Genomic DNA, 21,946 nt, shown 5'->3' with positions numbered 1-21,946 from the left:
AACTTGAACTAGTTCATTTTAAGTGTGAACTGGCTCAACCTGCAAACAGCTACTGGACACCAGCATTGAGAGGCAGACGTAGGGCTGGATCATTACACTCCTGTGACCAATCCCGCATGAGACTGCGTTTAGGCCCGCCTTTCTCATTAGCATAAGGACACTGCAAATGAAAAGGAAATGTATCAGGGAATAAATAAATGTGCAAATATATTTAAGACATTTATTTTGACATTTCTTTTCGTATTAACATATTTATTTATTTATTTCTGTATTAATTAATTTATTTCCTTTTTTATTTATTTATTTATTTATTTCTGTATTTATTTATACATTTATTTATTTTTACTTATGTCATGTATGGTCCTCCCTAGCTTTCTTTCAACGTCAGAGGGCTAAAGTGTTTAAAGCTGATCCAAATGTAAGGGAGGGGTTTGTGGAGCTATCACAACATCCAACAATACATTTTAATAGATACAACTCACTGGAGTAGTCAAAAATACTCTTACTTTCCAGCTTTTATCGTCACTTTCGTAAATGATTTTCACAAACAAAAAGCTTAAAGGAATGGAATGAATGGATGGAATAAATCACTTGTAAATGAATCCTCCTGTTTCCCTTTCCTCTCTGTGTGCAGGTGTTTAATGAAGCTGTGGGTCTTCTGAGTGGACACAACTCAGCCTGTGAGGGCTTCAGTCGGCCCCAGAGGAAACACTCAGGTAACACTTCACTACCACTAAACGGCTCATGAGGACAGATCTCACCTTTGGAGATGCACTGCAGTCAGGGTGGAAGGAATCGGTTATTTTTCTGTCTGAGGAAAGCAGCCTTTAATTTCTTTACAGAGCAGTGGAGGCACTAAAATGTGACTTTGTTTAAAACCAGGAAAATAAAACTGTTAAAATAACTAGGAAACTATGTAACAAAGAAAATGGTTGACGATGATAATGAGGTCAGTTCTGTTTAATTGCCCTTAAAAGGAAATTCATTATAAAGCAGCATATCATGGTGACGTGACCCATATTTCAAATGTATCACCATAATCATAATTGTATGGAAAGTTCCAAATGTCGATATCAATCACAGATATAAAATGATAATACAGTACATTTATGTTATATGCATATGAGTTTTTGATGTTACATGGCATATTTATTTTCAAAGAAAATGATAAAGATAAAAAAGATTAGAATGATGCTCTCACTGAATATATTCTGTAAACAATTCATATATTGTTTGTATAATATCTTGCTTATTTATTCATTTTTGCTTATGGGTGTATTTTTTACTTCACCCTTGCTGCTGTATTATGGCAAATTTGCCCATAGTGGGACTAATGAAGGATATTATTTGAGTTAATAGTAATGAAATTATTTGTTCAACATGAAAATGTTGTTATAAAATAACTACTTTGTTATTGATTTGATTTTTTAATTAGAATTTGAAGAGAATCGGTGCTGGTCTAAAGGCAAAGGATGGTCACGTAGGTGCCACCTCTCATCCAGCACCCCGTGTCTGAGGATTTTGTCTTTGACAAAGTTACATTTCTGTAAATGTCTCAGATTTCTTCAGGTTGTGAACTTACAGTGTTTGTATCTGTCAGGTGTCACCATCTCAGCAAAGAGACAGAAATCTGCCTTCGGATGTGGAAGACAACTCAGTTACTTGGAGCAGTGTGACGGCCATGATCATAAACATACACTGTGAGATACATGAAACATAGATTTATTATCAGCTCTTGTTTTGAACTAATCCACCTTACAAAGCAACTTCTGACTGCTTCTTTAGATATGGCTCCGTGTTCTCCAGTGAGGATGAAGTGGAGGAGTTAGATGGGACCAGTCCTCAGACGTGCGTCACCACCAGGTGCAGAGAGACTGACGCGTTTCCAGGAGTGTCCAGCATCTTCACGTTCTTGAGCTCGGAGAGTCGAGAGGAACACACGTACCAGGAAGTGCCCTGCTCCCACAGCCTCACCTCACCGCCTTCTCGGCCTCCCCCTCACAAGCTTCTTTACCTGCCCTCCTCCCCCTCCCACTGTCCCTCCAGCCCTTCTCCTCCTCCTCCTACCGCCATCATCTCTGGGAGGCAGAGAGTGGAGCTGGAGAAAAGGTTAGATGGTCTGCAGCGACAGATAACCAGGTGGGTTAACTATGCTCTTTACCAGTAACAGTGGTGACTTTACATGCATGTCCGATTTCAAGCTAAATACAGTGATATCAATATTTATAACAGCTTAAACTCTGGCACAAAGATTTGGATAAATCACATCTGCAGTTATGTATTTCAGCTGCAGAACAGACTGGTTAACAAATAGTATCTTTATAAACTCATCTTCTTCTGTGTGTTTGGATGTGTGTTTTACAGGTTGGAGTCTTGTATGTCAGCAGACATCAGGACCATTATGCAGCTGCTTCAAAGGCAGACACCAGTAATCCCACCTTCCTACAGCACCCTGACGTCATCTCCGAACGCAACGTCCTCCCCCATCCTGTCTCCCACTGTCCCCTCCCCATCTGGTGCCCCAATCCCTGTCTTCCCCACTGACGAGTCACCATCCGGGCCAAATGAAAACCAAGATAAAGTCCTATAGGAACTTCCGGAATCTGATTCCATCAATTGGGGTTCCACTGTGCTCCATCTCACCTCGTCACCCCCTCACACCCATGCCTCACCCTTTAACACGTCTTCATATTAATCATAATTTTTCTCTTCCGGTTTTGTTCCTCCATCTCTCCACCTTATCCTCAAAACTCCATCCTGTCTTCCTCCTTGGTCCTATAAAGGACTGGCATCCGAACGGGAACCTTCCTGATGGGTAACATCGGGCCTGCAAGCTTCCAGTCTGCACCTGAGTGGTCAGCCAGCGAAACACCTTATCCCTACATGGCCTCATTTGTATCCATGCTCTAGTCTATATTCTTCCGGTCCTGTAGCCTGCTCTGATCCCCACTACTGTATTTGCTCTTCAGAGGTGTCCTGTTTTTGTTGCCACACTCCAGAACAGCTCTGTCTGCAACATCACTGCCACCCTCTAGAGCGGTTTTACCGCCCTGCCTTCTGAGTCAACCCTGCCTGCCCGTCTCTGCACCGACGTCTTCCTTCATGTGCTCTGCAAACGAACTTTGAACGTGGACCTCACTTCAACTAGCCTGGATGCCAGACGAACTTAGCCCCGCCCACAACATTTTGGTCGGGCAGTTCGGTCTGGAGTCGCTCCATTGGGAAAAAATTATGGGGCGTGTTTCAACTGACCAGGAAGTAAAATTCCTCTTCGCTCAATTGGATAGACCTACAACCAATCAGAGCAACGTAGTATGTGACGTATGCTAAGCAACGCATTGTGAGTTATTTACTAACCCGGGTTCACACCGGACGCTTCAGCGCAGCGCCAAGCCTTAAATAACAGCTGGCTCCCATCCACTCCCATGTTAAAACGTTGTGCCGGTCACACCGGAGGCTGAAGCACTGTGAGGCAGCCTTAACGCAGCGCGGTGCTTCAGCCTCCGGTGTGACTGGCACAAAGCCGTGCAGCGATCTACTGGATCAACGGGTGATATTATTAGCGCTGCCCCGGCGGTTCAGCGTCGCTTCAGTGTCCGTTGTGAACAGCCAAGCGCCGGGGTGATAGGGATTAGCGCGGTGCTTTGGCGTAGCCTCCACGTTCTGTGTTCCTCTTTCAAACTGAATGCGCTGTCGATGTCTTCTAAAACAGACTCAATGGCAGCATCTACACATCTCAGCTCGCCAGCGGCAGGCATGTTTGTTGAAAACGAATTCCACCCAGGGGCACTGTGATGACGTGGTTGATTACGTTACCGTTGATCATCTGTCAATCATCGTATAAAGCCCGCCCTGACAATCTGGTTGGCCCGGTCGGGCCATAATTTTTTCCCAATGGAGCGACTCCAGACCGAACTGCCCGACCAAATTGTTGTGGGCGGGGCTAAGTTCGTCTGGCATCCAGGCTACACTTCAACATCAACGTGAATGAAAATCGGCACATATGCCAGGGTTTTATGAATGCAGTTAATAAATGCACATAGACAAGCCAATGTGATTCAGCAATTAGTTTATACAAATAAGATAAATCCATCCTTACATTGTATTGGAACATCAAGGTTTATTAACCCAAACAAAAACACTTACTTGACTACTCAGATGCAATAAATCTAGATGCAGCTTGAATGCATGCAAAGTCAATAGAAATAGTTGAATGGGTATATGATCATCATTATATTGGCTATGGAGTATGCTGAATGTTTTCTGTAATAAAATCCTTTTGTGGTCTTCAGACGCCTACATATAGCTCCAGTCCCCTAATAGACAGCAGAATAATGTAGGATATAAACATCACCTATATATGTGCTGGTGCAACTTAAGATATAATTCTGTATCAATCAGTAAGAAAATAAGCAAATAAGAAAGAAGGTTGATGAATATTCTACAGGTGGAAATAAAGGTGATAATCGGATGAGTGGAAGAGATGTGGAAAAGACTGGAAGATTGGACAGGCACCATATACAGTGCCTTGCATAAGTATTCACCCCCCTTGGACTTTTTCCCATTATGTACTGTTACTAACTGGAATTCAAATAGACTTAAATAAACTTTTTCCCGTTTGATCAACAAAACATGCATAGTACTTTGGATGTGCAAAATAAATTTTATTGTGACACAAACAATAATGAGAACAAAAAAGTTGACATCTGTTGGGTGCATAAGTATTCACCCCCCTGTGTCAATACTTGGTAGAACCCTCTTTCGCTGCAATTACAGCTGCAAGTCTTTTGGGGTATGTCTCTACCAGCTTTGCACATCTAGAGATGGAAAGGTGTGACCATTCTTCTTGGCAAAAAAGATGAAGCTCAGTCAGATTGGATGGAGACGGTCTGTGAACCGCAATCTTCAAGTCTTGCCATAGATTCTCTATTGGATTGAGGTCTGGGCTTTGACTGGGCCATTTTAAGACATTAATATTCTTTAATCCAAACCATTCCTTTGTAGCTCTGGCTGTATGTTTAGGGTCATTGTCCTGCTGGAAGATGAACCTCCGCCCCAGTCTCAAGTCTTTTGCAGACTGCATCAGATTTTCTTCAAGGATTTCCCTGTATTTGGCTCCATCCATCTTTCCCTCTATTCTGACCAGTATCGCTGTACCTGCTGAAGAGAAGCATCCCCACAGCATGACGCTACCACCACCATGTTTCACTGTTGGGATGGTGTGCTCAGGGTGATGGGCAGTGTTGGATTTTCGCCATACATAGCGTTTTGCATTGAGGCCAAAAAGTTCAATTTTGGTCTCATCTGACCAGAGCACCTTCTTCCACATGTTTGCTGTGTCTCCCACATGGCTTCTGGCAAACTTCAAACGGGATTTTTTATGGATCCCTTTCAACAATGGCTTTCTTCTTGCCACGCTTCCATAAAAGCCAGATTTGTGGAGTAGACGACTAATAGTTGTCCTGTGGACAGATTCTCCCACCTCAGCTGTGGATCTCTGCAACTCCTCCAGAGTAACCATGGGCCTCCTGGTTGCTTCTCTGATTAATTTTCTCCTTGTCCGACTCTTCAGTTTGGGTGGACGGCTTCCTCTTGGCAGGTTTGCGGTTGTGCCATATTCTTTCCATTTTCTTATGATGGATTTTATGGTGCTCAGAGAGATGTTCAAAGCTCTGGATATTTTTTTATAACCTAACCCTGCTTCATATTTCTCCACAACTTTATCCCTGACGTGTTTGGAGAGCTCCTTGGTCTTCATGATGCTGTTTGTTCAGTAATGATCTCCAACAAACTCTGAGTCCGTCACAGAACAGGTGTATTTATACTGAGATTAAATTGCAGACAGGTGGACCCTATTTACTAATTATGTGACTTGCAAATGTGACTTGTGAATGCAATTGGTCGCACCAGATCTTTGTTAGGGGTTTCACAGTAAAGGGGGTGAATACATATGCACACTTTTCAGATTTTTATTTGTAAATAATTGTGAAATCCATGTAATATTTCCCCCCACTTCCAAATGATGCACTATTTTGTGTTGGTCCATTACATAAACTCACGATGAAATAAATTTTAATCTGTGGTTATACCATGACAAAATGTAGAAAAGTCCAAAGGGGGTGAATACTTATGCAAGGCACTGTAGATACAGTCGATTTTATCTGGGAATAAATTATGTTGTTGCTCTTGTTTCCTATTACTTCAAATTCCTAGCCTGGATGCCAGACGAACTTAGCCCCGCCCACAACATTTTGGTCGGGCAGTTCGGTCTGGAGTCGCTCCATTGGGAAAAAATTATGGGGCGTGTTTCAACTGACCAGGAAGTAAAATTCCTCTTCGCTCAATTGGATAGACCTACAACCAATCAGAGCAACGTAGTATGTGACGTATGCTAAGCAACGCATTGTGAGTTATTTACTAACGCCGGGTTCACACCGGACGCTTCAGCGCAGCGCCAAGCCTTAAATAACAGCTGGCTCCCATCCACTCCCATGTTAAAACTTTGTGCCGGTCACACCGGAGGCTGAAGCACCGCGAGGCAGCCTTGGCGCAGCGTGGTGCTTCAGCCTCCGGTGTGACTGGCACAAAGCCGTGCAGCGATCTACTGGATCAACGGGTGATATTATTAGCACTGCCCGGCGGTTCAGCGTCGCTTCAGTGTCCGTTGTGAACAGCCAAGCGCCGGGGCGATAGGGATTAGCGCTGTGCTTTGGCGTCGCCTCCACGTTCTGTGTTCCTCTTTCAAAATGAATGCGCTGTCGATGTCTTCTAAAACAGACTCAATGGCAGCATCTACACATCTCAGCTCGCCAGCGGCAGGCATGTTTGTTGAAAACGAATTCAACCCGAGGGCACTGTGATGACGTGGTTGATTACGTTACCGTTGATCATCTGTCAATCATCGTATAAAGCCCGCCCTGACAATCTGATTGGCCCGGTCCGGCCATAATTTTTTCCCAATGGAGCGACTCCAGACCGAACTGCCCGACCAAATCTGTTGTGGGCGGGGCTAAATTCGTCTGGCATCCAGGCTAGCAAATTCCTACTATGGAAGCCAAATCCTACAAATCAATGAAATGTGATTTGTATACCTACTCTCAAGGCACTTCACACAGTATGGTCAAGACCTTAATAGTATAGTGAAACCCAACAGTTCCTACAGCAAGGAAGCACTTGATGACTGTGGAGAGAATCAACTCCCTCATTAACTGGAAGAAACCTCTGGCAGGATCAGACTCAGTGTTGAAGGCCATCAGATGCCCTCTGTTGGGTAAGAGGAGAGAAATGGAGGAGAGAGGAAATTTTGGTGGAAAACGGCAAGAAGAGGGGGGGCCTGTAAATAGAAATTGAGATATTAATGGGTACGATATGTAATGTTATTAATGGTAGAAGTCAGTGTTAAAAACAGTGGAGTCAGCAGTTTATACAGTGGTGGTTAGCTCTCTGGACAATAAATATTGTGGTGTTATTGACAACAAAATGTTTAATAAAGAGTAAGTAGACCAGGTAACAGCTCTCCATTATTATGTCTCAATATGGCTTAGCAGACAGATAACATATACAAGTTCACTGTATATTAGCAGCAGAAAGCCTTTTATTTGTGTTGCCTATTTGCATTGACTGGAAAATGAGTGTGAATAAAGCTGACATGATGTAATGTAACAATAGAAATGCCTGTATGTTTTAGTGGTGCCATCAAAGTGATGTATTCAAAGCCACGTGTCATGGTAGAAGGTTGTAAAGTTTGCAAGTACAGTTTTTATGGGTTAAATCGTGTGACACAGTCATGAGGTGCTTCAATGTGCAGGACCAGAAGTACTGAATCAATTTGAATCTGCCAATTCAGTTTGTTTTATTCGCTCCGTCAGAATTTCATGATTTCTGAAAGTCTTCTTGACCGTAGATCTGAGTTTTAGTATTTTAGCGAGCGACCTCACACACTAAGTTTAGTTTTTGGTGCTGCCTTCAGGTGCTCTCGAAAAAACCAAGACACTTCTCAGAGGACGACCAATTTTTTTTTACCCCTTTTTTTATATGTTGTAATTCTAATTCAAATGTCAGACTGTATATTCTTGAGAATTAAAAGTTCATTGCTCTTTGTAAGTGTTATCGTTATCATGCTTGGTTATTATCATTATACAAGTGGTATTAAATGGTTTCAAAATGATTACAATAAAATAATTTATCATTTCTGAGACAACACATCGTCACAGGCCTACCTTAATATTTTTAATAATGCACCAAGTTAGAGCTTTCCTTGCACAGTTTACAGCTTCAGTTCTCTGAGACTGTATTTCATATCCAAGCTAAATTGGTTTTGTAGTCTGACATATCCACAACTGAATCGATATTGAATCAAATCCGAGTCAAATCAATTTGGGATCTGGCTGTTCGTGCTTGTCGGCTGTGCAGTTCAGGCTGCTCTCTGTGGCTGGGTTGTTCAGGAATAGCACGGGTTATTTGACCATGTGGCAAACATGAAAATAGACTTTGTGAGAGCCTTCCTGTCATGCCCAGTATCACCTTTGACTGGATTTGCCTTAATGCAATGTGTTATGGCCCTTCACTCATTCATGTGCACCTTCATGGCGGGGTAGCCTCTGAAGCCCAAAGGCGTCTAACTGGTAAAGGTTCTTCGAGGTTCGGGACCCCTGCCCCTGCCAGCTCCCTTTACTTTTGCTGACTCACCTGTAGGCCTTTTGCCTCCAGACGTCCTCCATGAATTTTTGCCCAATGTCCAGGAAATGACATGCCTTCCAAAGTCACAGGCATATCAGACCATCGCGCACCAATGAGACAAGGGGCTGACCGGATGTAAACACAGGAGGAGGGCACGCCCTCTCTCTCTCTCTCCCAGTGTCAGCATTCATTCATGTGATGGATTTATCTAGCAATCACAGACACAAATAAAGCAAGATATTGAACTGCAAGAGGGAGGACCCAGTCTGGTGTAAATATAAAGATTTAGATATAAAGGGCCCATAATTTTGTAAAATTGAGATGATTAAACACTAGTTACAACAGCACTAGGATTATTTGATAATTAATTGCTGCCAGTACCTACCTTTGACCTACATCTTACACACTCACTGGAGCCTTGAGGGCAAATGATGACAAATCATAACACATTTGCAACATGTGAAATGAGCAGTCTGGGAGAGAGACAGACACACATTTCCAATTTAATAAGTGTTGTTTATATTTCCTGAGTTACTGAGGGTTAAATTTCTTCTCTGTGAACTGAAAGCATCTTTTGACCTGTAATTTCTCTTCTGAATAAAGTGATTTGAAAAGGAAAAAATACCACCTCTAGTTATACAATATAATGATTCATCGACGTACACACATTAGCACACATTAACCCTAACCCTGCTCTAGCTCAACCCTTCTCTTTTACCACCGAACAACCGGAGGTCAGAGGTGCAGCTTCTCTTCAAGGAAACCTTCACGCATCTCAAGCTTTGCAAACTCCTACCAGCGACTCGATGTCCTGCAGGTAAGGATTTCGAACCAGCATCTGAGCGCACGGCTCCCCAGCAACGCTAAGGCCACACGAAGCCAGAAGACTTCACCAAACTGCTAACTGCACAGCAACCTCTTTTCCCTTTCCCTCGGACTGGTAACATACCTGCAGTAACCACGGAAGATTTAGAAGAACAAATATGGACCAAATAGATGAGCGTTTGGCACAAGAGATCCGAAAGTGTGACCACTTGAATAACCCGTCATTTACTGGCGGATTTGGCCTTTACAATAAGTGCATTCAACCTCGAGGGTACAAACCCAGAACAACAAGAATCAAGAAAGTACAACTTCTTCAAAAATAAGTTTTTTTTTTTTAAAATTTTTTACTTTGATGATGCGGGCCAATTAAAAATGGATGGGGGTCCACAGTTGGCCCGCGGGCCGTAGTTTGGACACCCCTGTGTTACGCTAAACGATTTCTATCATTGCTAATAATTTTAGTTTAATGTTCCTTGTTGAAATTTTAACAATTTCATTTAACATTTTAATATCACATATTCAATGTTTACAGGTCAAGCTGTTGACTTTGTCATACTCCATTCCATCCTCCACCGATAGAGAAGAGCAAGCCTCCTGAGCTTTACCTGTCAACTGACATTGTAACAGGATGGCCCACACATTTTCCGGCCAGTGCAACGCTGCAGCAATCCGCTCAAATGCACCGAAGTACGCTTCAATTTCCGTCTCAAGGAAAACCGGTACTAACGAGATGTGTCTGCCCCCATCAAACGCCTAAGCAGAATGCGCAAACTCCGTGTCAACCCCTGCAGCACTACGGGTCACTCCCGCCTGCAGTTCCAACTGCCGCATCTTAATCGCCGTCTCTGGCTCAAGCCTCTTTAGGTCTAACTCCGAGTCTAACCGCTTCAAATCCAGCTCCAGCTCCCTGCTCCGGAGGTGAAACTCCTGTTCCCGCTCCTCCTTCTCTGCCTGAAGGCGAGCTAAACGTAGCTTCAATCTGACGTCCAATTTAGACCCAGGCGACGACTCCGCCGATATCGGGTCATAATGTGGCAACGTGAAGGGCTTGTGTGTCGTTCCCTCAGGTCGGACAACAGGAGTTACACTTACGGGCCGCCCCGTCCCCTCACTTACCTCTGGATCGGAGGACGCAGATAAACTGATAATCCCTCTACTAATGAGGATATCCAGGAGAACAGCTTTCAGCTCCGCTTTGGCAAGAGAAATAGATACTGATATCTCATAATACTCAGCCAGTTTATATAAATCACACTTTTTACATTGACCTAATGTCGGGTTGGAAATAAACACATCTAAATCAAACGCCGCCATCTCAAAGATGCACCGCAAAATAAGCTTCAGCAATAAGTAAAATAGTAATGTCAGATACCACGCACACAGTGAACACCAAGCCTTGCCCCACAGAAACAAAAACTTCCCCGGCACCTGCCTAATAAAAACTTGTCCCTTACCTGTCTTCGGAAGCCTTGCCGGGCTCGAGACGATTTAAAGGCACAAATCAGCGGCCGAAACCCTGACACGCCTGCCCCCTTTAGAGAGCGCGGTCTCCGCCCAGGATTGACTCCAAAAATAATAAAGGAAAAACAATAAATGAGTGCCCGAAGGAAAAACTGGATCAGCTCAGCTGGACACTCCCCTAGCTACACCGAGGAAGCTGTTCACACCTTACAGAAGGCTACACACTGGGCAATATCAGACGCCAATTTATCGCAACACACCGAAACTAAATACCTTATATATAGCTTTTCAAAAAACAAACTAAAAACCCTGCTCTCAGAAATATCCCGGACGAGCCCCCAAAACCGTTACGTCCCCAAAGCTGTCTAGGGAGAGGGACGAAGAATTAGACAATAAAACCGGGCACTAAACAAGGGAGCCAATACGTTTTAAGTTTTAACAAGTAAATAAGGATCTATGGAATAATCACGTAAACAATAAACACCCTTCCTCCAAAGGAAGGGGGAAAAGAAAACACCAACCAACAACCACAATAAAGCACAAAACACATAGCGCACGGCCCACAGCGCACAGCGCACATCTCACAGCACACAGCACGTCAGTGAAGTCCGTCTCCTTGCCACGTCTGATCCCGGACGACCTCGCTCACTGACAGAGCTCACCGGCCCACTGGCTCCTGAACTCCTGCCTCTCTTCCTCGCTGACACAGCTGAGGGTCTTTATCTGCCACACCCTGATGACAGAGGGGCCTCAGCTGTGCCAGTGGAGGTGCTTCTGAGGCTCCCACCTATAGGAGATATGAGAGGGGGAGAGAGAGAAAACACAGCACGTAACACCAACCACACTGCTTTTGATTTATAAACTTAAATCTAATCCTTAAATTTCAGATCCAACAATGGAGAACCCCTGTGTAGAACAATTTGTTTCTTCCCTAGCACCTTGCCTGACCCCTGGCTATCCTGAATTCATCAGCAAGTTGAACTTCAATAAGTGTAATAAAGAAATAGATTCCCTACTTAATGACAGGTGTGATGCACAAACAGCATCAAAAGGTCCATTGTTGAGATGTATGATTTTAAATTTCCACAGGCAAATCAACCTTGCCTGTCAGAGCAAAGCAGCCATGGAAGAGGAGGTAAAAGCCTGAAGAGCACAAAATGCTTTTCTCCTCAAGGAGGTTCAGACTGCTAGTAAAAAAGCGCTGCAGTACTTGGAAGACCTACACCCAGCAGAGTCAGATCTATTTTCACACAAGGAGGAATCGTTGACACTTAAATTAGAAGGCGCGGTCTCACATCAGTTTTTGAACCAATGTAACTCCCTCTTCACTCCCAAGATGGGACAGAATCCCATCAGACCCGAAGTCTTTGGGATTTAAGTCACCTTTTGACCCTCCACTGACAGGAAGAGGTAACAGCCTCCTATCCTCCCATCTCTCTGACTCTGAGACTGACATTGACGACATATGTAGTTTATCTTCAAGAACACATTGTGCCTCATAGACTTCCCATCCACTGATGCATGACACATTTCCCATGCACAACTCTCAAAAGGGGGGACTTCAACATTCAAAAATGTTTTAGCACCTCCCCCTCAACCAGAGAGACCTGTAACAGGAGATGCATGTGTCCGGACCTCACAGTGTCCGCACTTTGAGCTGCTAGAGTTTCTAGCTAAAGATATTGAACAATTTGATCCAGACAACTGTGATCACAACATTGATTATTACTTTAGAGAACTAGATCTCAGCTTAAGTGATGTGGCAAATGCAACAGAAAGAGTAAGTTAGACTTGTGTTAAAAACCAGCTCTGAAGACTATACCGGCGGGGGTTATACCCCTGGCAGGTACTACCAAGCCAGGCAGTTTTCAGGTTAGAGGCCAGTCTAAAAGCCGCATTGCATCACCCATTGGCAGTAGGATGATTGGATGAAGATTTGGCTGATGTATTTGTTATACAAATGAATGGTGTTTCTTCCTATGTAAATTAGGACATGTTCAATAAGTGTGGAGCTCAAGTGCATATTCAAATTAATTTCAAAAGAAACTTGTAATACAAAAAAAGTTACCTTTCTTGTATACTTTTACCATGTCAAGTTTAATTGTGGTAGGAGTAAAGATAAAAATTAAGCCTATTTGACTGTATTTTGGGCATAATCGATTAGTGTATAGCTCATTTGCATATTACAATTAATTTTCAAAGAAACTTGTAATACAACAAATGTTACTTTTCATGGGTACTTTCATTGTGTAAAGTTTAATTTACTAAACTTACTAAGTAAGTTTAGTAAAGGAAAAAAATAGCCCCATTGTGTGTATTGTTGCCTGGCCTTATTGGCACACATATTTCCTCAACTAGGATTTCTTAGGGCTTTTAGTACGTTGTTCTGGAAACCTCATAGAAATTATCTATGCTGTAAAATTCTTTTACAATTAGTTAGATTTTTGGCTCCAAAATGAGTTACTTTGCCTTAACTGCTCAGGATGGAAAGATAAATGACAGAAGGCGTGTATATACATTTAAAATTTGTTTTTTTTATTGATGAAAAGTCCAAATGATAGTTATTAATGTAGTGGTCAAAAGTGTAGGGTGACAGTTGAATGCCAATCGGGTTCACCACATACAGTGCCTTGCATAAGTATTCACCCCCTTTGGACTTTTCTCCATTTTGTCATGGTATAACCACTGTTATGGCCAGCCCTGTTTATTAAGTTAAGTTGGCTGGAGATTTATAACTTATTCTTGTTATGTGTTGTTATTGTTACTATTGTTTACGTTTCAGACTCCTCACTCCCTCCCTCGTGTGTGTGTTCCACCTGGGTGATTGTCAGCTCCTCCCTGATTGTTTGCACCTGGTCCTCATCACCCGGTGTATTTAGTCTGTGTGTTCCTGTGTGGCGTTGCCAGTTCGTCTTTGTTTCTCAATGTTCCTAGCGTTCCAGCAATTCCTCCTGATAGCCTTCCTGTTACCGATCCCTGCCTGCTTAACTGTTTACGTCTCTGCCTTTTCCCTGCCGGATACCCTGCCCTGTGATCGACTGCCCTCCCGTGTACCGACCTTGGACTGGAACGATTACGAACTCTGCCGCTGCCTGTCTCCTGTGGGATTATTGTACCCGTGTTTGGACTGCCGTGACGTGTACCAATATTCTACAGTAAAGTTGGTTAATTGCACCTTCTTGTGTCTCAGAGTCGTGCGATTGGATCCACACACCTGTCTGCACTCCTTACAGTACGAACTGGCCAATAAGATGGATTCAGCCGACTCCGGTTCCGGGCGCACTGTCCTGCCGGCACCATTACTGCAGCAGACGGAGGAACAATTTAATGCAGTTCACCTCGAGATGCAGGGGATGTCGGAGCGCCAGGGGAGCATTCACGGCCAGGTTAGTTTCTTGACTACTCAGGTCCAAAGGCTCATGGATCGTCTGGACACCTTCATCACTCCGAGTGCTGTTCCAGCTCCGGTCCCAGCTCCAGCTCCAGCTCCACTTCCCGCTGCTTCCCCGCCTGCTGTCCCGCCACGTCTCTCTCGTCCCGAAAGATTTTCCGGGGACTCTGGCGACTGTCGGTCATTTCTGGTTCAGTATGGGCTTCATTTCGAGTTGAATGCGCCAGCTTTCCAGACGGAACGTTCCAAGGTGGCGTACGTGATTTCGTACCTCTCTGGCAGAGCAGAGAGATGGGCGACAGCTGAATGGTCAAGAAACTCACACATCTGCTCCTCGGTTCAGCTGTTTACAGAAACTCTAAGCAAGATCTTCAACTCCACTAATTTCGCCAGGGCAATCGGCGTGTCTCGGATTACGCCATTGAATTCCGCACATTGGCAGCCGATAGCGGGTGGAATCAGGAGTCCTTGTTCGATGCGTTCTTATATGGGTTAGCAGAGCCCATTAAAGATCAACTCATCAACTGTGAGTTGCCAGAAGATGTGGACTCGCTCATTGCTTTGGTGGTCAAGATCGATAGACGTCTCCAGGACCGTGGGAGACCCAGACCGGAGTATTCTGCTCCTGTCCAGAGGGGGCAGTCGACTTCCGCTCAGCAGTCCTGGCAAGCTCCGGCGCGGTTCACACCCATGGCCGGCACAACAGCGCCCTATGCTGGAGCGGAGGAGCCAATGCAGCTGGGACACACAAAGCTCAGTCCAGAGGAGCGTCAGCGTCGACTCCGTGAGGGTAGATGCATTTATTGTGGGCAGAAGGGTCACTACCTCTCAAACTGTCCAGTGAAGGACCAGGCAACGGCAAGATATACACTGGTGAGTCACACTACTGTGTCTTCTGTTCGACCTGTCATGCAAGCCAAGCTCATCACACCTTCTCAGACTGTCAGTTATCCTTTCTTGGTTGACTCTGGGGCTGATGAGAATTTTATGGACTGGAGGTTAGCGAAGAAATTAAATTTAAAATTAATTCCTCTGCCAAAGCAATTGGAGGCTCACGCCCTAGATGGACGTTTATTATGTAAAATAACGCACTGGACTGATCCAATTCAGATGATTATTTCCGGGGAACATTCTGAAGTTTTGAGCTTTTTTCTTTTCGACTCTCCATCACACCCTCTCATTTTGGGTTTTCCATGGCTCTCTAAACACAACCCCCACATGAACTGGGTCACAGGGGAAATAACAAATTGGGACAGAAACTGTTCTGTAACCTGCATTCGCGCTGTGTCTATATCCAAGATATTCCACTCTTCTGATGTTTCTTCTCCCAAGTATCTAGAACTTCCTGCGTCTCGATCTGCGGTCAACTCTCCCCGCACGATTTCATCGGACGCTGATTTCCCAGATCTCTCCCGAGTTCCCCCATGTTATCTAGATCTCAAGGAGGTCTTCAACAAGACACGGGCTACCTCTTTACCACCTCATCGACCTTATGACTGCGCCATTAACCTGTTACCAGGTACTTCACCCCCTAGGGGGCGTCTCTATTCCTTATCTTCACCGGAGGTAAAAACTATGACAGAATATATTGACTCCTCCCTGGCGTCAGGACTCATTCGGCCATCTTCATCTCCTGCTGGAGCTGGGTTCTTCTTTGTGGCCAAAAAGGATAAAACGCTCCGTCCATGTATTGATTATCGGGGATTAAATGGGATTACCATCAAGAATCAATATCCTCTGCCCCTCATCTCCTCTGCGTTTGAGCTTTTGAGGAATGCTAAGGTCTTCACCAAGCTGGACCTGAGGAACGCCTATCACTTGGTGAGGATAAGAGAGGGGGATGAGTGGAAGACAGCCTTTAATACCCCAAGTGGTCACTATGAGTACCTGGTAATGCCATTTGGTTTATGTAGTGCGCCAGCGGTATTCCAGGCGTTAGTTAACGACGTACTTCGGGATATGTTGAACCAATATGTCTTTGTTTATTTAGACGATATCCTCATCTTCTCCCCAGATGAGGAGACTCATGTCCAGCATGTTCACCAGGTTCTTCAGCGTCTTCTCACCCACCAACTTTTTGTTAAAGCAGAGAAATGCGAATTTCACGTGTCCTCTGTCGCCTTCCTAGGGTTCATCGTCTCTCAAGACAACATCCAGATGGATCCGGCGAAGGTTAGCGCAGTGACAGAGTGGGCTACTCCCACTTCTCGCAAACATCCCCAACGCTTTCTGGGGTTTGCAAATTTTTACAGACGTTTCATTAGGAACTTTAGCACTATTTCATCTCCATTGCATAAACTGACCTCCTCGAACATAAGGTTTCAGTGGTCACTACCGGCTGAGAGAGCCTTTCAAAAATTAAAGGAGAGATTTACTACTGCCCCAATCCTCACGCTCCCGGACCCTAATCTTCAGTTCGTCGTGGAGGTTGATGCCTCAGACGTAGGAGTCGGGGCCATACTCTCGCAAAGATCAGAAGTGGACAAGAAGCTCCATCCCTGCGCTTTTCTGTCTCGGAAACTTTCGCCCGCTGAGCGAAATTATGATGTTGGGAATAGGGAGTTACTAGCTATTAAAGTGGCTCTGGAAGAATGGCGTCATTGGTTGGAGGGGGCAGAACAGCCGTTCCTGGTTTTGACTGATCATAAGAATCTCGAGTACATCCGATCTGCCAAACGACTAAATTCCAGACAGGCCAGGTGGGCCTTATTTTTTAATCGCTTTAATTTTTCACTGTCATATCGTCCTGGTTCAAAGAATACGAAAGCAGATGCACTGTCTCGTTTGTTTGACCCTGGTTCTGCCCCGAGATCTCCCTCTAATATCTTGCCTCCATCCTGTGTGATAGGGGCCGTTACCTGGGATATTGAACAGAGGGTCAGACAGGCAAATGTTAATGGTCAGGTGCCGGACGGATGTCCCCCGAACCGGTTGTTTGTGTCGATTCTACTTCGTTCCCAGGTCATCCATTGGGCCCATACCTCTCGGGTTTCTTGTCACCCTGGGATACGGCGGACTCTCTTTGTGGTCAAACAACGCTTCTGGTGGCCATCCATGGAGAGAGAGGTCAGGGAATATGTGATGGCCTGTCCTGTTTGTGCTCGGAACAAGAGTTCGCGACGGCCACCCTCTTGTCTCCTGCAGCCACTTCCTGTGCCCCATCGCCCCTGGTCTGACATCTCTCTGGACTTCGTTACCGGGTTGCCTCCTTCGAAAGGTAACACCACTATTTTAACAGTTGTTGATAGATTCTCAAAGATGGTTCATTTTATTCCCTTGCCCAAGCTGCCTTCAGCCAAAGAGACTGCAGAGGCTGTTCTGTTGCATGTTTTTCGCATTCATGGATTTCCGAAGGATGTGGCGTCAGACCGGGGTCCACAGTTTGTTTCTCAGTTCTGGAGGGCGTTCTGTTCCCTCCTCGCTGCCACAGTCAGTCTCTCCTCCGGATACCATCCCCAGTCAAACGGTCAAGCGGAGCGGATGAACCAGGAGTTGGAGACCGGACTACGATGCCTGGTCTCTCAAAACCCGGCCACCTGGAGCAATCATCTCATCTGGGTGGAGTATGCACACAACACATTACCCAGTGCATCTACCGGCCTTTCTCCATTTCAGTGTGCCTATGGCTACCAACATCCACTGTTCCCCGACTTAGAGGAGGAGGTCAATGTTCCCTCTGCCCAGAGGTTCGTCCATCGGTGCCGTAGGATCTGGAGTGGGGTCCGGGAGGTCCTTCTAAGAAGCTCTGTCCGTACAAAGGGGGCGGCGGACCGACGACGGACCCGTGCACCCACGTACCAACCAGGCAATAGAGTCTGGCTGTCTACTCGTGACATTCCCCTACGTGTGGAGTCCCGCAAGTTGGCTCCCCGGTTTATTGGTCCGTTCCCCATCTCCAGGATTATCAACCCCGCTGCAGTGCGACTCCAGCTGCCCAGTTCTATGAGGGTGCATCCCACTTTTCACGTGTCCCGGATCAAGCCTGCATTGGAGAGCCCGTTGGTTCCTCCCACCAAGCCTCCTCCTCCTCCCAGGATCATCGATGGAGGGCCGGTGTACACAGTCAAACGCCTCTTGGCTGTTCACCGCCGCGGTCGCGGTCGCCAATACTTGGTAGACTGGAAGGGGTACGGCCCTGAAGAGAGGAAAAGGGAGTCTACAAAGAACATTGTTGACCCGGACCTCATTCTAGACTTCCACCGTCTACATCCTGACCAGCCTGGGACGTCCAGTGTCGTCCCTAGGAGGGGGGGTACTGTTATGGCCAGCCCTGTTTATTAAGTTAAGTTGGCTGGAGATTTATAACTTATTCTTGTTATGTGTTGTTATTGTTTACTCAACTCTCCTCTCGTTTCAGACTCCTCACTCCCTCCCTCGTGTGTGTGTTCCACCTGGGTGATTGTCAGCTCCTCCCTGATTGTTTGCACCTGGTCCTCATCACCCGGTGTATTTAGTCTGTGTGTTCCTGTGTGGCGTTGCCAGTTCGTCTTTGTTTCTCAATGTTCCTAGCCTTCCAGCAATTCCTTCTGATAGCCTTCCTGTTACCGATCCCTGCCTGCTTAACGGTTTACGTCTCTGCCTTTTCCCTGCCGGATACCCTGCCCTGTGATCGACTGCCCTCCCGTGTACCGACCTTGGACTGGAACGATTACGAACTCTGCCGCTGCCTGTCTCCTGTGGGATTATTGTACCCGTGTTTGGACTGCCGTGACGTGTACCAATATTCTACAGTAAAGTTGGTTAATTGCACCTTCTTGTGTCTCCGAGTCGTGCGATTGGATCCACACACCTGTCTGCACTCCTTACAACCACAGATTAAAATTTATTTCATCGTGAGTTTATGTAATGGACCAACACAAAATAGTGCATCATTTGGAAGTGGGGGGAAATATTACATGGATTTCACAATTATTTACAAATAAAAATCTGAAAAGTGTTGAGTGCATATGTATTCACCCCCTTTACTGTGAAACCCCTAACAAAGATCTGGTGCGACCAATTGCATTCACAAGTCACATTTGCAAGTCACATAATTAGTAAATAGGGTCCACCTGTCTGCAATTTAATCTCAGTATAAATACACCTGTTCTGTGACGGACTCAGAGTTTGTTGGAGATCATTACTGAACAAACAGCATCATGAAGACCAAGGAGCTCACCAAACAGGTCAGGGATAAAGTTGTGGAGAAATATGAAGCAGGGTTAGGTTATAAAAAAATATCCAGAGCTTTGAACATCTCTCTGAGCACCATAAAATCCATCATAAGAAAATGGAAAGAATATGGCACAACCGCAAACCTACCAAGAGGAGGCCCTCCACCCAAACTGAAGAGTCGGACAAGGAGAAAATTAATCAGAGAAGCAACCAGGAGGCCCATGGTTACTCTGGAGGAGTTGCAGAGATCCACAGCTGAGGTGGGAGAATCTGTCCACAGGACAACTATTAGTCGTCTACTCCACAAATCTGGCCTTTATGGAAGAGTGGCAAGAAGAAAGCCATTGTTGAAAGGGATCCATAAAAAATCCCGTTTGGAGTTTGCCAGAAGCCATGTGGGAGACACAGCAAACATGTGGAAGAAGGTGCTCTGGTCAGATGAGACCAAAATTGAACTTTTTGGCCTCAATGCAAAACGCTATGTGTGGCGAAAACCCAACACTGCCCATCACCCTGAGCACACCATCCCAACAGTGAAACATGGTGGTGGTAGCATCATGCTGTGGGGATGCTTCTCTTCAGCAGGTACAGGGAAACTGGTCAGAATAGAGGGAAAGATGGATGGAGCCAAATACAGGGAAATCCTTGAAGAAAATCTGATGCAGTCTGCAAAAGACTTGAGACTGGGGCGGAGGTTCATCTTCCAGCAGGACAATGACCCTAAACATACAGCCAGAGCTACAAAGGAATGGTTTGGATTAAAGAATGTTAATGTCTTAAAATGGCCCAGTCAAAGCCCAGACCTCAATCCAATAGAGAATCTATGGCAAGACTGGAAGATTGCGGTTCACAGACGGTCTCCATCCAATCTGACTGAGCTTCATCTTTTTTGCCAAGAAGAATGGACAAACCTTTCCATCTCTAGATGTGCAAAGCTGGTAGAGACATACCCCAAAAGACTTGCAGCTGTAATTGCAGCGAAAGGGGGTTCTACCAAGTATTGACACAGGGGGGTGAATACTTATGCTCCCAACAGATGTCAACTTTTTTGTTCTCATTATTGTTTGTGTCACAATAAAATTTATTTTGCACCTCCAAAGTACTATGCATGTTTTGTTGATCAAACGGGAAAAAGTTTATTTAAGTCTATTTGAATTCCAGTTAGTAACAGTACATAATGGGAAAAAGTCCAAGGGGGGTAAATACTTATGCAAGGCACTGTATATCAACAGGACACCCACCCCTGGACAACCAGTTTTTCCCCCTTTAAAAAAGCCCCTTTTTCCAACTCCGCCCAACCTTTTTTTTCCTTCTTCAACCAGCAATGCTGCCTGAGACCCACCCAGGTCCCCCAAAGCACAACCTTGACACACATGCCTCGGGGGAGAATCGAACCGGTGGTCTCCAGGCCAGGGGCGTCATCTGCCACTACGCCATTGTTTTTAATTTTAATTTTTGTTTTAAAGCATTTCACTATCTATTATTCTTTACAATGGTTTATGTAACTACGGTCCAAAAAAACGATTTCATAGATATAATTAGTTCCTAACCGGCCCCCCCTATTTTTCATTTCTTTTCCGTAAACCTACTTATACAGAATGACGCTCAGCCATACTCCAACCCAGGCAGCAACCGCATTTACCTCTTTCTCTGTCCCATGGTCCTTGCAGACGTACTCTACCTGGGGAGCGTACCCTGGTCCCCTGGTAGAGGGAGCGGAGCTTTACCAACCTTGCCACCATTTCTCAGAGATCAATAGGCCAGTGCAAAAAAAATCAATACCATGAACCCTGAACCCCAACCCAAACCCAACCCTAACCCTTACCCTAACCCGAATCCCCCCCAGAACAACGAAACAGACCGCTCAGAGGGGGGTTGTGGGTGGATCCTTTGGTCTCTCGCCTGTAGTCAACCAATCAGACTTCCGTGACGAAGGGCTGATCTGAATATTTCTCCCATCAGCTCTGTTAGCTTTTAAACAACGTGGAATTTAATAAATATGGTTGATCAAGCGGCTTCCACAGAGAGTGTGAGGCTACAGGTATGTGTCTGCCTCTGTCTGAGCTCCACGTAAAGTCCCAGAATGTCAGCACCCTGATTAAGGAATGTGCTTGATTTGTAATAAATGGAGAGATTCTGCGAAATCTTGGTCTAATATACTAAAATTGGAACGATACAGAGAAGATTAGCATGGTCCCTCGGAAAAAGGTGCTGCCCAATCTTCGAGGTTTGCCCCTGCAAAGCGAGAGCCTTTTCCGCCGTCTCGCCGAATTAAAAGTCATATTTCAAGAAAGATGACCGCAGGGTTTTTCTGTAGGTGCCATCTTCGATCTATATCAGATCAGGGCTCGGTAAATGGAACGCCACGTCAGATTAGGAAGTTCCGCGTCACGGTGGTCGTGGCCTGGCAGGTAAATGAGCCATGCGGTCCCACAG

At 45.2% G+C, this 21,946-nt stretch overlaps 1 protein-coding gene and 1 pseudogene across 1 annotated transcript in view; both read left to right on the top strand.

Annotated features, from left to right (window-relative positions):
- LOC128455249 (potassium voltage-gated channel subfamily H member 6-like) overlaps nt 1-2,695 on the top strand; it is a 52,057-nt gene extending 49,362 nt beyond the window's left edge. The window contains 4 exon segments of the mRNA XM_053438933.1: nt 635-716; nt 1,601-1,700; nt 1,807-2,139; nt 2,365-2,695. Of these exon segments, the coding sequence (XP_053294908.1) occupies nt 635-716; nt 1,601-1,700; nt 1,807-2,139; nt 2,365-2,695 (846 nt within the window).
- An 18,955-nt stretch (nt 2,696-21,650) lies between these two features.
- Nucleotides 21,651-21,709, top strand: LOC128455332 (uncharacterized; annotated as a pseudogene).
- The last annotated feature ends 237 nt before the right edge of the window (nt 21,710-21,946 follow it).

The sequence above is a fragment of the Pleuronectes platessa genome, chromosome 13, assembly GCF_947347685.1.
Source record: "Pleuronectes platessa chromosome 13, fPlePla1.1, whole genome shotgun sequence".
Lineage (NCBI taxonomy): Eukaryota > Metazoa > Chordata > Actinopteri > Pleuronectiformes > Pleuronectidae > Pleuronectes > Pleuronectes platessa.
The sequence above is the reverse complement of the archived record's forward strand: the minus strand, read 5'-3'. Positions and strand labels throughout refer to the sequence as shown.